Here is a 13,873-nt window from a genome sequence, read left to right as displayed (position 1 = left end):
CTGGTGTCCTATTGCTGTATGCCTCTGAGAAGAGTCTAGCTTAGCCTTCTCTGTATCTTCCAATCGGATAGATTCAGATAACAATAAGATATCTTCCAAAGTATTCTTTTACAGGCTGAACAAACTCAGTTCTCCCGCTCTTTCCTCATGTACTGTGTTCCAGCCTCCTGATCATCTTGGTGGCCCTCCACTGGACTTGCTCCATTATGTCCATGTGTCTCTTGTCCTGGGGAGCCTGGACACAGCACTCTGGATGCGGCTTCACCAGTGCCAAATAGAGGGGAAGAATCACTTCCCGGGACCTGCTGGCTGCACTCCTACTACTAAAAATATCCCAACAAAAGAGGATGAAAAATTTTCTGTCATCTTAGTGAGTTAAATCAGGTCGTGGGTCTGTAAAGAACTAGAGTTGGTGCAAGAAGGGAGGATGTTTGTGTGTCCTGGAGTGCAAGACTTCCTCTTACTGTTACAGTGGGTGTTAGTTCAGCTGAGTTAAATGTGAAGTGTCTGCTTTGGTTTGTTTCAGCCTCACAAGGTCTTCCCATTTAGGAGCATGTATAATAAAATGGTATTCCTCTGAGTCTTGTCGTCATCCTTTTTTTTTTTTTTTTGAATAATATGTTTTTTGCATTCAGAGAATGTAGTGCTGGCTGGCTGTGTCATGCCAAGCCTATGTCTCAAATTCACATCTGCTACCAGGGTTCTGTTAAGCTGTACTCAAAGTGATATTACAAACAGTGAGGATAAATGCATCTGTCTTACCTGGCAATGTTATAAGTCTTCCTTTGTATTGGGGTAATAATTAGTACATACTACCAGAAGTTAGAACTTGTGCTTGTAACAGACCTATAAATATTATTTATTTATTTTTCTCCTTGTGGTGGTTATCAGTAATCAGTGAAATAAAATATTATTGATAGTTAATCTTGATATGATTAGCTGTGCTGATTAAAAGTGACGAGCATTTACTGCTGGCATTCCAAGTGCTCCTGATGCAAAGAGCTACTGCATTGTGCTTTATTCCCCTAAGAAAAGGCTAGTTTCAAAGGATTATATCTTGAAAGTAAGATGGAAGGAAAATTTTTATGACCTGTAATAACAACTTGCAGCTTTAATGAGGGTTGGATGGATAGGGGAAAAAAATAATCTACTACTTCTGCCCTCCTTGCATCAAAAACGGCAAAGTAGTACTCAAATCTTTGTATGGAATGTAATCTGTAGTAAATCACTGAGTAATAACTTATTATTAACATTAATTTTGGGAAATGCTTAGCATGGACAGAATTTGTCACAGTCTTGAACTTTGGAGGAAAGGAGGCTAGACTTACTTATTTCATTTTTTTATCATTAGAATTTCCCTTTTTCCAGCAGAGGTTTAAAGTCTCACAAAAAAGCCCTGCTGTGGTCAAATATTTTTCATATAGTACAACATTTGAAAAGCCTTTCTGAACTGAATATTTTCTAAAAATGTCTGAAATGATGCTGTAATGTTTGTCTTTTCTGCAGCACAGCTTCCCTCTGGAATACACATTGAAGGTGCATGGGGGGATACAAAGCCACCAACTGAAGTCAGAATTGAAGTGGTTTTTTAATCAATAACTATTTTGACTTGAAGTAACATTTTAGAGAATTGTTGCACAAGATATTGCTTATCTGGTATTCCCCATAGGTTGACTCTTATTGGTTTAAAAAGCTTTAAGCTTTGACTCTTGTTTATGCACAGTTCTTTACTCTAGATGATTCTTAATCTTCCTTACCCATGGGCTTTGAGACGTGGGATGCTTGTAATGTGTAGCCCATGAAGCTTTTCAAATCAGTATGATTTGTTCATTAATGTAATTGATGAAAGGTTTTAGAAAGCAAAGGAATTGATATACTGGTATTCAGGACATATTTATGCTGTTGTGTGATATGTATTTAAGCAGATTTCACTGTAGAAACTTCTCTCTCTTCTGGCAGAGCTTTTATCTCAGTTATCAGGCGTGAGACGTTCTGCAGGGCAGCTCAATTCTTCTGGCCCTTCTGCTTCTCAGTTACAGCAGCTGCAGATGCAACTGCAGTTGGAGCGACAGCATGCACAGGCAGCAAGACAACAACTGGAGACTGCACGCAATGCAACTAGACGCACTAACACAAGCAGCATCCCTGCCACTCTTACACAATCTATAGCAGCAACCAATACATCTAACACAGAAAACAATCAGCAGACTATACAGAATTCCCAGTTTCTTCTTACGAGGTAATTTGTTCTGTGGTTTTAACTCTTCTGCCATTTCTGTTTTCCTTGGCCCTGTTATGGACATAGAGTCCAGTGAAACTACTGCCAGATCCCTAATGAAGTTTGTAGTTGAGATACTATGCTTTTGTTTGCATTTCTAACATCTCCTTTTCAATCCTGCTGTGTGTTTGTTCCTAGGCAATGAATAAATATTACTTGCTGTTTCTCAATTTGAAGAGAAATATAAGGGATATTACTTTGGTAAACTGTGCTTGTTTACCCTACTACTTCTGATAAAATAAGAGCCTTTATAATAATATGTTTCAAACTTTTATGCTGATAATGTGAGAGGACAGAACTTAAAAGGTAGTTTTATTTAATAGGAAATTAATCTTTAATTAAGGCTGAAGGTTGAATAAAGGTTTATATATAAAGTATTTTGGATGGCAAAAGCAAATAAGGAATGTGCTATTAATAAGCAGAATACATATCTGTTGCAGAAAGTATAGTTAGATCCTAGAGTTCTATAGAATAGAATAGTTCAGTTGGAAGCGACCTACAACGATCATCTAGTCCATTCTGCTATAGAAGAGTTGCTCACTCTCATTCCAGCTCTTTTAGGAGGTTTAGAATATTGATTTTCTGGATTCAGGGGGGTGGGGTGTGTTTTTCAACTACACGTTGAGAAAGAGCACAGGCTTTTAAACAGTTTCTGTGTCTAGAAACCTGGGTTGGGACAATTTATTGCTGCCATGCTGATTTTTATCAAAACTTGTTATAATATCTCAATCCAAAACATTTTGAAAATAATAAGTTTAATGAAAGTATCTGCAAATGTCAGTCACTGGTCTTGTGAGCTCGGATAGAACTGGAGCAAGCAGTTTCCTTACTTCTGTTAGGTGATGGTGCAAGCACTGATAAGTGAAGTGAATGATGTACCATGCTTTGGGAATCTCTGGGCATTATGTGTGTAGTAATGTATTTTGTGTCATGCTTGCATTGAGAAGTTGTCCTGGGGACAAAATGAGCACTTAAGGGATAACTAGAGAATTCTAACACCCCTTAAAACAAAACCCCTCTGAAGGGAAAGAAACTTCAGAAAAAGCTATTTTTTTCCTTCAGCCTTAGAATCTACTTCTATGAAGTTTTTTTGAAGCATCTAGGATCAAGTTTGTTAAATGTCTGTACTCTTGCATCAGGAGTGCCAGGTGTTGTCAGATCTGTACACGTCAAAAGAAGTATAGCAGTACCTAGGTTGTTTCTCAAAGGAATGGCTTTCAGATGTTATTCAGCACGCATCAGTCCAGATGTTTAGGCAATTAGTGAAAGCTCATTTTGTTGATGATATTACTAAGCCTGTCTTCTCTCTTTCTGTGATGCTATGCAGACTGAATGATCCTAAGATGTCAGAAGCAGAGCGTCAGTCAAAGGAAAGCGAACGGGCAGACCGCAGCTTGTTTGTACAAGAGCTTCTACTGTCCACTTTGATGCAGGAAGAAAGTTCCTCCTCAGATGAGGAGGAACAGGGAGAGATTGCTGATTTTGGTGCTATGGGCTGTGTAGATATTATGCCTCTAGATGTTGCTTTAGAAAACCTAAATTTAAAAGAGAATAATAAAGGAAATGAGCCTCCTCTTTGATGGCATCCCACTTTGCAGACAAATGTCCTCTGTGCTGTATTTGCCAATGAAAGTGGACAACAACTACCTTGGGTTTGTTTTAGTGATTGTAATTTCAGGTCTGTCACTCTTGTTACATTGTGTACATTCAAAGGAAGAGAGAAAAGATATATACGATAATCATTTCCACTTAACCAATTTTTACTTTTAGCAGGTAAATATAAGTTGCAGTGCAGAGAAAAAAGCTCTGCGTCCTGTAGCTTGACATGCAAAAAGCTCTCCTAATACTCCACATTCAAACTGAAGAGGAAAAAATGAAAAATCTCTAATGAAGCTGCTGTGTGTATTTATGAATATTAATAAATAAAAATTGCTTGGATGGTTTACCTTAACTACTACAAGATTTTTTTTTTTTTGCAGCATGCATGAGTCTTAGTAACCTTGTCATTTAAAAAATGTAAGTACAAGGAGTAAAACTATAAAACCCTGTTGTGGTTTAACTCGGCAGGCAGCTAAACACCACACAGCCGTTCACTCACCCCCCCATCATCGTCGGGATGGGGGAGAGAATCAGAAAAAAAAAAGTAAAATTCATGGGTTGAGATAAAGACAGTTTAATAGGACAGAAAAGGAAGGAGAAAAAAATTAATTATAAAAGGATGTACAAAACAAGTGATGCACAACGCAATTGCTCACCACACGCCAACCGATGCCCAGACACCTCCTGAGCAGCGGCCCTCCCCTGGCCAACTCCCCCAGTTTATGTACTGAGCATGACATCGTATGGTATGGAATATCCCTTTGGCCAGCCTGGGTCAGCTGTCCTGGCTGTGTCCCCTCCCAGCTCCCCGTGCACCCCCAGTCTTCTCGCTGGCAGGCCAGCACGAGAAGCTGGACAGTCCTTGACTGCTTAGCAACAACCCAAAACATCAGCACGTTATCAACATTATTTTCATCCCAAAACCAAAACGTGGCACTATACCAGCTGCTAGGAAGAAAATTAACTCTATCCCAGCCAAAACCACGACAAACCCCAAACCTTTCCCATTATTCAAAGGCAATGTGACAAAAAAAGAGATCAATGCTCACTAGCAGTTTGAGGCCTTTGAGTAACACATGACCAATGACCTTTTAATGTGCTCTCCCTGCGTGTTAATGCAAACTCTGCAGCGGGCTATATTTTTGCTTCCAGAGTGTGACGTTTTGCTATATTGTGACCACTATGTTGCCCTGTTAGACATCATATCCATGTGGAATTGAACTTTGTATTCATCTGTAGGAGACAAAAAACAAGGGCCACTACTGGAATCTACCACAAAGGGCTTCTGAGTGCCCTAAACCCAAATTTTGTTCACCTTTCTTTAAAGTCTTCCTTTTTGTGTTAAATATACTTTATTTAGGTGTAAAAGATTCATATATCCACTGTTGGGGGCAGGGGGAGTTAACCTGATCATAGAATCATTTAGGTTGGAAAAAACCTTTAAGTTCATCAAGTCCAACCATTAACCTAACACTACCACGTCTGCTACTAAATCATGTCCCTAAGCGCCACGTCTACATGTCTTTTAAATACCTCCACGGACGGTGGCCCAAGCACTTCCCTGGGCAGCCTGTTCCAATGCTTGACAACCTTTTTGGTGAAGACGTTTTCCCTAACATCCAATCTAAACCTGCCCTGGTGCATATTGAGGCCATTTCCTCTTATCCTATTGCATGTTACTTGGGAGAAGAGACCAACACCCACCTCACTACAACCTCATTTCAGGTAGTTGTAGAGAGCGATCCAGATCCCTCTGCAGAGCCCTCCTACCCTCCAGCAGATCAACACTCCCACCCAACTTGGTGTCATCTGCAAACTTACTGAGGGAGCACTCGATCCCCTCATCCAGATCATCTATAAAGATATTGAACAAGACCGGCCCCAGAACCGAGCCCTGGGGAACACCGCTTGTGACCGGCCGCCAGCCGGATTTAACGCCATTCACCACAACTCTCTGGGCTCAGCCATCCAGCCAGTTCCTCACCCAGCAAAGAGTAAACCTGTCTAAGCCACGAGCTGCCAGTTTCTCCAGGAGAATGCTGTGGGAGACGCTGTCAAAGGCTTTACTAAAGTCCAGGTAGACAACATGCACAGCCCTTCCCTCATCCACTAGGCGGGTCACCTGGTCATAGAAGGAGATCAGGTTGGTCAAGAAGGACCTGCCTTTCATGAACCCATGCTGGCTGGGCCTGATCCCTTGGTTGTCCTGCACATGCCCTGTGAGCACTCTCAAGACCAACCGCTCCATAATCTTCCCTGGTACAGAGGTCAGGCTGACAGGCCTGTAGTTCCCAGGATCCTCCTTCCGGCCTTTCTTGTAGATGGGCGTCACATTGGCAAGCCTCCAGTCTTCTGGGACCTCCCCTGTTAACCAGGACTGCTGATAAATGATGGAGAGTGGCTTGGCAAGCTCCTCCGCCAGCTCTCTCAGTACTCTCGGGTGGATCCCATCAGGCCCCATAGACTTGTGGGTGTCCAGGTGGTTTAAGATGTCCTTAACTGCTTCCTTCTGGATTATGGGGGGTTATTGTGCTCTTCATCCCCATCTTCCAGCTCAGGGGGCTGAATATCCTGCGGATACCTGGACTGGCTATTAAAGACTAAGGCAAAGAAGGCATTAAGTACCTCAGCCTTGTCCTCGTCCTTGGAGACAATGTTCCGCGCCATATCCAGTAAAGGATGGAGATTCTCCTTGCCTCTCTTTTTGTTGTTAATATATTTGTAAAAGCATTTTTTGTTATCTCTTAGGACTGTGGCCAGACTGAGCTCTAGCTGGGCTTTTGCCTTTCTAATTTTGTCCCTGCTTGACCTGACGAGATCCTTGTACTCTTCGTGAGTTGCCTGCCCCTTCTTCCAGAGGTGATAAACTCTCCTCTTTTCCCTGAGTCCCAGCAAAATCTCCCTGTTCAGCCTTCCCCGCCAGCTCTTCTTACGGCACATGGGGACTGCCTGCTCCTGCGCCTTTAAGATTTCCTTCTTGAAGGCTGTCCAGCCTTCCTGGACCCCTTTGTCCTTCAGGACTGTCTCCCAAGGGACTCTTTCAACCAGTGACCTGAACAGGCCAAAGTCTGCCCTCCAGAAGTCCATGGTAGCAGTTTTGCTGACCCCTCTCCTTACTTCGCTCACAGCTGAGAATTCTATCATGTCGTGATCACTAAGCCCAAGACGGCCTCCGACCACCACATCTCTCACCAGTCCTTCTCTGTTTGTAAACAGCAGGTCAAGCAAGGCACCTCCCCTGGTGGGCTCACTCACGAGCTGTGTCAGGAAGTTATCCTCCACACACTCCAGAAACCTCCCAGATTGTTTCCTCTCTGCGGTGTTATACTTCCAGCAGATGTCCGGTAGGTTGAAGTCCCCCACAAGAACAAGGGACAGCAAATGCGAGACTTCTGCCAGTCGCTTACAGAATGTCTCATCTGCCTCTTCGTCCTGGTTGGGTGGTCTGTAACAGTCTCCCAGCAGGATATCTGCCTCATTGGCCTTCCCCCTCATCCTTACCCATAAGCACTCTACTTGGTCTTCACAATCATTGATTTCTATGCATTCAAAACACTCCCTAACATACAGAGCCACCCCACCGCCTCTCCTTCCCTGCCTATCCCTTCGGAAGAGCTTATAGCCATCCATTGCAGCACTCCAGTCATGAGAAGCATCCCACCATGTTTCTGTGATGGCAACTACATCATAGCTGTCCCGCTGCACAATGGCTTCCAGCTCCACCTGTTTGGTGCCCATGCTGCGTGCATTGGTGTAGATGCACTTGAGCTGGGCTATCGATTTCACCCCCAACTCCAGCATGCCACCCCTAGGTTCAACTCTAGTGAGCCTGGTTTTATCCCCTCCCCCCTTCAAATCTAGTTTAAAGCCCTCTCGATGAGGCCTGCCAGCTCATAAGCAAGAATCCTTTTGCCCCTTGGAGACAGTTGCACTCCATGAGTTACCCTCAATAAGATTAATTTTTAATTGATTGTTGAGGTTGTTAAAAAAATATTAAAAAATCAAACTGCAGTCTTTTTAGACACATCTTCTGCACATTACAAAAAGATTCAGTTCAATAAAGCATTTTAAGGGCTGTTGTTCGGTTGATTCTTTGGTGATGATGTATTATCCAGATAATTGTAGAAGAAATTCTGGAATTAAACTGTCCTTCACAACTGTATACAAAGGCATTTCATGGTGAAACTCTGGGTGATTTACATAAATACTTTTTTAAAAGTGCATATTCTGTGCAGTGCATGTAGCAGCGATTAAGCATGTAATCTTATAGCTTCATAGGTACGTGCATTGAATTTCTAGAAAAGACTTGTTTAAAAACAGTATTTTATTGAATATTAATTTTTATTTAAAATCTATATATAGCTGGTCTATTGAAGACGTTTACAGGTCTTGCAGTCTCCATTCTGCTTCTACATAAAGCACTTGGAAAGCCTGCACACTCTTACTGTCCATGTTTATTATTAGAATCTGAGTATCTGCTGGCTTGCATTTAAAATTTAATTTAGTTACTGCATTAACTTCTCTAAGAATCACAAGTGTGTGAGATTTTGTTAGCTTAGAAATAATGCCAAACAGCGGCTGGGAGAGTGTTGTTCTAGCACTCTGCTGATGAGTATTTGCAGGGAAGTGTTCTTCACTGAAGGAATGTTTCCCAGAATTATATCTTCATTACTTTCAAAATACTGATGTTTATTTTCATAATGCTGTGGGCTATAGTGAAAATAGCCTTTGAGAACTTTTCAAGGGGAGCCTGGAGGGGATATCACATAATTTCCTGCCTTAAGACCACCACTTCAGAAAAGAGGGCCCTAGCATTTGGCATACCTGACATTCACAAGAGGTCTGTTGAACACTGTGAATTTGCATGAGACAAGTTTGTTTTTCCCAAAAAAAACACACAGCTTGTCATAATCTTTGCAGAGAGGCTACATCTATGCATAGAGAGCACATCTGGAATTTGGTGTGCTCTCCTATGAATTTTTGCCTCAGAGCTCACACATGGCTTGCTTCCGCTTCCTCTGTTTAATCAGCCAAGAATCTGTATGTTGCCTTGTGGAGTTGAATTTTGCAGGGGAGGGTAAGGTGCCTATGTGTCCTTAGACTGAGTCTTGCAAGATGGCAAATGAGACTACCTTGTGTGAGGACGTTGACCTTTGTGTGTGTATGATAGCTCTGGAGACCAGTGAGATAGTTAGGTCAGCTTGGTCTTTTAACATACATTCTGTGCTGGCTGAAAGCACTGTAGCTGTCCTTAGTGTGATGCTGATACTGAGCTTACAAGTGCTGCAAAAATGATCCCTTTTGGGGAAATAAGGGCATTTTCATATATAGAAATGGGAAGAGATGTGAACTTTTTTGAAGTTGTTGGGGAACAAGTCCTGCTTTAGGTGCCTGTGGGTACTTATATTTAGTATGTATGGTGCAATTCAGACTATTTGCAACTCTTCTAATTTGATTTAACCAGGTTTTTAATCTGTTTGGTACTCTGCCAGAACCAGACATTTGCATGAGGTGGGTGGAACATGGAACAGAATGAAATTGCATTTTAACTTAAACATCTCCGGGGACTTGGAGGTAATCAGTCAAATGGCCAGGAGGTGAAGTGGTTAACTACATCTTACTAGTATTATAACTGGTTCTGGAGATTGTCAAACCTACTAAACCTCTCAGTAGAAAGCCTTTATGGCTGTCAATACTTCCACTGGGTAGTTTCTTTTGGAAATGAGGCTTTGTTCTTCCCACAGGAGCTTCTTGGTTCTCTCACTTCTATAATGCTGCCGTTAGCCTTTGCCAGCTTCACTTACTGGAAGCTTTTCTGTTTTGTGGGAGTTATAAGAGTATTATCTCTGATCGAATCATTGTTCCTGTTTATTGAGAGGGACAAAGTTATTACTGCTGTAGCAGGGAAAGGACAGTCTGTCCCTTAGCAAATACTTTGTCTGGGAAATGAGTGGGGGAAGAAACATGACATTTGGTCTGGATGAGATTTGGGTCTGGGATGGAAACGTGATGGGTTGCAAACTAAGCATGGGATGTGCTCAACAGTCTGGGCTCAGCACACAAAGGTAATGTCTTCATACTGATTCTACACAGAAGGGACCAGCATAATTGCTCATCTGACATGCAGTGAGGCTGGAAGCAGAACTGTGACCTTTGGCAGTAGCTCTAACTTGTATATCTCCCACTGTCTTTGAAAGAAATGAAAACCTTTTTATAACCTGTCTTGGGTGTGTTATTTAAGGGTGTAGACTCTTACTCACAGATTACTTAAGAACGCTGTAGCTTGCCTCAAAAGCCAAGTGTCTACATGTGCATGCACTTCTGTCTTGGGGCCCCTGTTTGTTCACAGAATCGTGGAATGGTTGAGGTTGGAAGGGACGTCTGGAGCTCACCTGGTCCAAACTCCCTGCTCAAGCAAGGCCACCTAGAGCCAGTTGCCCAAGACCATCTCCAGACAGCTTTTGAATATCTCCAAGAAGGGAGACTCCACAACCCCACTGGGCAACCTGTTCCAATGCAGTCACTCTCACAGTGAAAAAGTGTTTCCTGATGTTCAGATGGAACCTCCTGTGTTTCAGCTTGTGCCCATTGTCTCTTGTTCTGTCACTGGGCACCAATGAAAAGAGCCTGGCTCCATCTTGTTTTCACCCTCCCTTAAGGTATTTGTACACATTGATGAGATCCCCCCCTGAGCCTTCTTTTCTCTAGGCTAAACAGTCCCAGCTCTCTCAGCCTTTCCTCATAGGAAAGATGCTCTAGTCCCTTAATCATCTTTGTGGGCCTTCGTTGGACTCCCTTCAGTATGTCCATGTCTCTCTTGTACTGGGGAACCCAGAAGTGGACACAATACTCCAGGTGGGGTCTCACCAGTGATGAGTAGAGGGGAAGGATCACCTCCCTCGACCTGCTGGCAATGCTCCTCCTAATGCACCCCAGGATACCGTTTGCCCTCTTTGCGGCAAGGGCACATTGCTGGCTCATGTTCAACTTGGTGTCCACCAGGACCCCCAGGTCCTTTTCTGCCAAGCTGCTTTCCATCTGGGTGGCCCCCAGCATGTACTGGTGCCTGGGGTTGTTTGTCCCCAGGTGCAGGACCTTGTACTTCCCCTTGCTGAACTTCATGAGATTCCTGTCAGCCCGTTTCTCCAGCCTGTCCAGGTCCCTCTGGATGGCAGCACAACCCTTTGGCATATTGGCCGCTCCTCCCAGTTTTGTGTCATCTGCAAACTTGCTGAGGGTACACTGTGGCACATCATCCAGATCATTAATGAAGAGGCTGAACAGGACTGTACCCAGTATTGACCCCTGGGGTGCACCGCTAGTTGCTGGTGTCCAACTAGACTTCATGCTACTGATCGCCAGAGTCTGGGCCCGGCCATTCAGCCAATTTTCAATTCACCTCATTGTCTGCTCATCCAGCCCATACTTCATCAGCTTCTGTATGAGTATTTTATGGCAGACGGTGTCAAAAAACTTACTCAAGTCTAGGTAGACAATATCCACTGCTGTCCCCTCATCCACCAGGCCAGTCATTTCATCATAGAAGTTTATCAGTTTTGGTCAGGCATGGCTTCCCCTTGGTGAATCCATGCTGGCTATTACAAATCACCTTCTGGTCCTTTATGTGCCTGGAAATGGTTTCCAGGAATAGTTGCTCCATCACCTTCCCAGGAATAGAGGTGAGGCTGACCGGCCTGTAGTTCCCTGGGTCCTCCTTCCTGCCCTTCTTGAAGACAGGAGGGACATTTGCTTTCCTCCAGTCCTCAGGCACCTCTCCCAGTCACCATGATCAATCAAAGATTATCAAGAGTGGCCTTGCAATGACACCTGCCAGCTCCCTCAGCACTCATGGGTGCATCCCATCAGGGCCCATGGACTTCTGTATGTCCAGGTTACTTAAGTATTCCCTGACCCGATCCTCTTCCACCAAGGATACATATCTTCCTTGCTCCAGATTTTCCCCCTGGTCTCTGGGACCTGGGATTCCTGAAGGCTGGTCTTGCCAGGAAAGACTGAGGTGAGGATGATGTTTGGTACCTGAGCCTTTTCCATGTCCTGTGTCACCAAGTCTCCTGCCTCATTCAGCAGCAGGCCCACATTTTCCCTAGTCTTCCTTTCGTCACCTATGTACTGAGAAAAAAACTTCAATTTGTCTTTGATATCCCTGGCCAGATTCAATTCCATTTGGACTTCCACTGTCTTCCACAGCATTGTCCTGGAGAAACTGGCGACTCATGGCTTAGACAGGTTTACTCTTTGCTGGGTAAAGAACTGGCTGGATGGCCGAGCCCAGAGAGTTGTGGTGAACGGAGTTAAAACCAGCTGGCGGCTGGTCACAAGCGGTGTTCCCCAGGGCTCGGTTCTGGGGCTGGTCTTGTTCAATATCTTTATAGATGATCTGGATGAGGGGATCGAGTGCTCCCTCAGTAAGTTTGCAGATGACACCAAGTTGGGTGGGAGTGTTGATCTGCTGGAGGGTAGGAGGGCTCTGCAGAGGGATCTGGACAGGCTGGATCGATGGGCTGAGGTCAGTTGTATGAGGTTTAATAAGGCCAAGTGCCGGGTCCTGCACTTCGGCCACAACAACCCCATGCAACGCTACAGGCTTGGGGAAGAGTGGCTGGAGAGCTGCTCGATGGAAAATGACCTGGGGGTGCTGGTTGACATCCAGCTGAACATGAGCCGGCAGTGTGCCCAGGTGGCCAAGAAGGCCAACAGCGTCCTGGCCTGTATCAGATGTAGTGTGGCCAGCAGGAATAGGGAAGTGATCGTGCCCCTGTACTGGGCACTGGTGAGGCCACACCTCGAATACTGTGTTCAGTATTCCTCCCAGGTTACCCATCTGTGGTGGGTCGACCTGGGCTGGCTGCCAGGTGCCCACCAAGCCGCTCTATCACTCCTCCTCCATCTACAGGATAGGGGGAGAAAATACATCAAAAAGCTGATGGATCTAGATAAGGACAGGGACATTACTCAGCAGTTACCGTCATGGGCAAAAACAGACTTGGCTTAGGGAAACTAATTTAATTTATTGCCAGTTAAACAGAGTAGGACAATGAGAAATAAGAACAAATCTAAAAACACCTCCCCCGCCATGCCTCCCATCTTCCCAGGCTCAACTTCACTCGCAACTCATCTACCTCCTTTTCCCTCCCTGAGCGGCACAGGGGGATGGGGAATGGGGGTTACAGTCAGTTCATAACACTTTGTCTCTGCTGCTCCTTCCTTCTGACACTCTTCCCCTGCGCCAGCGTGGTGTCCCTCCCATGGGATACAGTCCTTCATGAACTGCTCCAACATGGGTCCTTCCCACGGGCTGCAGTTCTTCACAGACTGATCCACCATTGTTCCTTTCTACAGTGTACAGTCCTTCAGTAATGGGCTACTCCAGCGTTTTTTCCCCTTTCTTAAACATGTTACCAACGTCACTGATTGGCTCAGCTTTGGCCAGCAGTTGGTCCATCTTGGAACAGTCTGGAACTGGCTCTGTCAAATATGAGGGCAGCTTCCGGTGTCTTCTCACAGAAGCCACCCCTACAGCCCCTCCCCAACCTTGCCACGTAAACCCAGTACACCATCCTTGCTTCTACCTTCTGTATGCTTCCTTTTTGTGTTTGAGTTTGGCCAGGAGCTCCATGTTCATCCACACAAGCCTCCTGTCATTTCTGCTTGACTTCCTGCTCATTGGGGTGGACTGCTCTTGAGCTTGGATTAGGTGATCCTTCAGTATCAGCCAGCTTGCTTGGCTGCCAGGGCCTTATCCCATGAGACTCTCTCAAGCAGATGGCTGAAGAGGCCAAAGCCTGCTCTCCTGAAGTCCAGGGTTGTGATCTTGCTTTTTGCCCTCATCCCTGCCCTCAGGGTCCTGAACTCCACAATCTCATGTTCACTGCAGCCAAGTCTGCCTTTGACCTTCACATCTCCAACAAGCTCCTACTTGTGGTTGAGTATGAGGTCCAACAGAACCCCCTCACCTCCTTGGCTCCTCTACCACTT

At 44.7% G+C, this 13,873-nt stretch overlaps 1 protein-coding gene across 1 annotated transcript in view; it reads left to right on the top strand.

Annotated features, from left to right (window-relative positions):
* The window catches only part of LOC309415222 (E3 ubiquitin-protein ligase KCMF1-like), a gene marked incomplete at both ends in the record, with an annotated part of 61,239 nt that extends 57,381 nt beyond the window's left edge, over positions 1-3,858 (top strand). Inside the window, 2 exons of the mRNA XM_082012673.1 lie at positions 1,960-2,239; positions 3,606-3,858. Coding sequence (XP_081868799.1) covers positions 1,960-2,239; positions 3,606-3,858 — 533 coding nt within the window. The remainder of the gene's footprint in view (positions 1-1,959; positions 2,240-3,605) is intronic.
* Positions 3,859-13,873: the final 10,015 nt, after the last annotated feature.

The sequence above is a fragment of the Phaethon aethereus genome (genome assembly GCF_964289735.1).
Source record: "Phaethon aethereus genome assembly, chromosome: W".
Classification (NCBI taxonomy): Eukaryota; Metazoa; Chordata; class Aves; order Phaethontiformes; family Phaethontidae; genus Phaethon; species Phaethon aethereus.
Note: the sequence above shows the minus strand (reverse complement) of the source record. Positions and strands in the feature narration are given on the sequence as shown.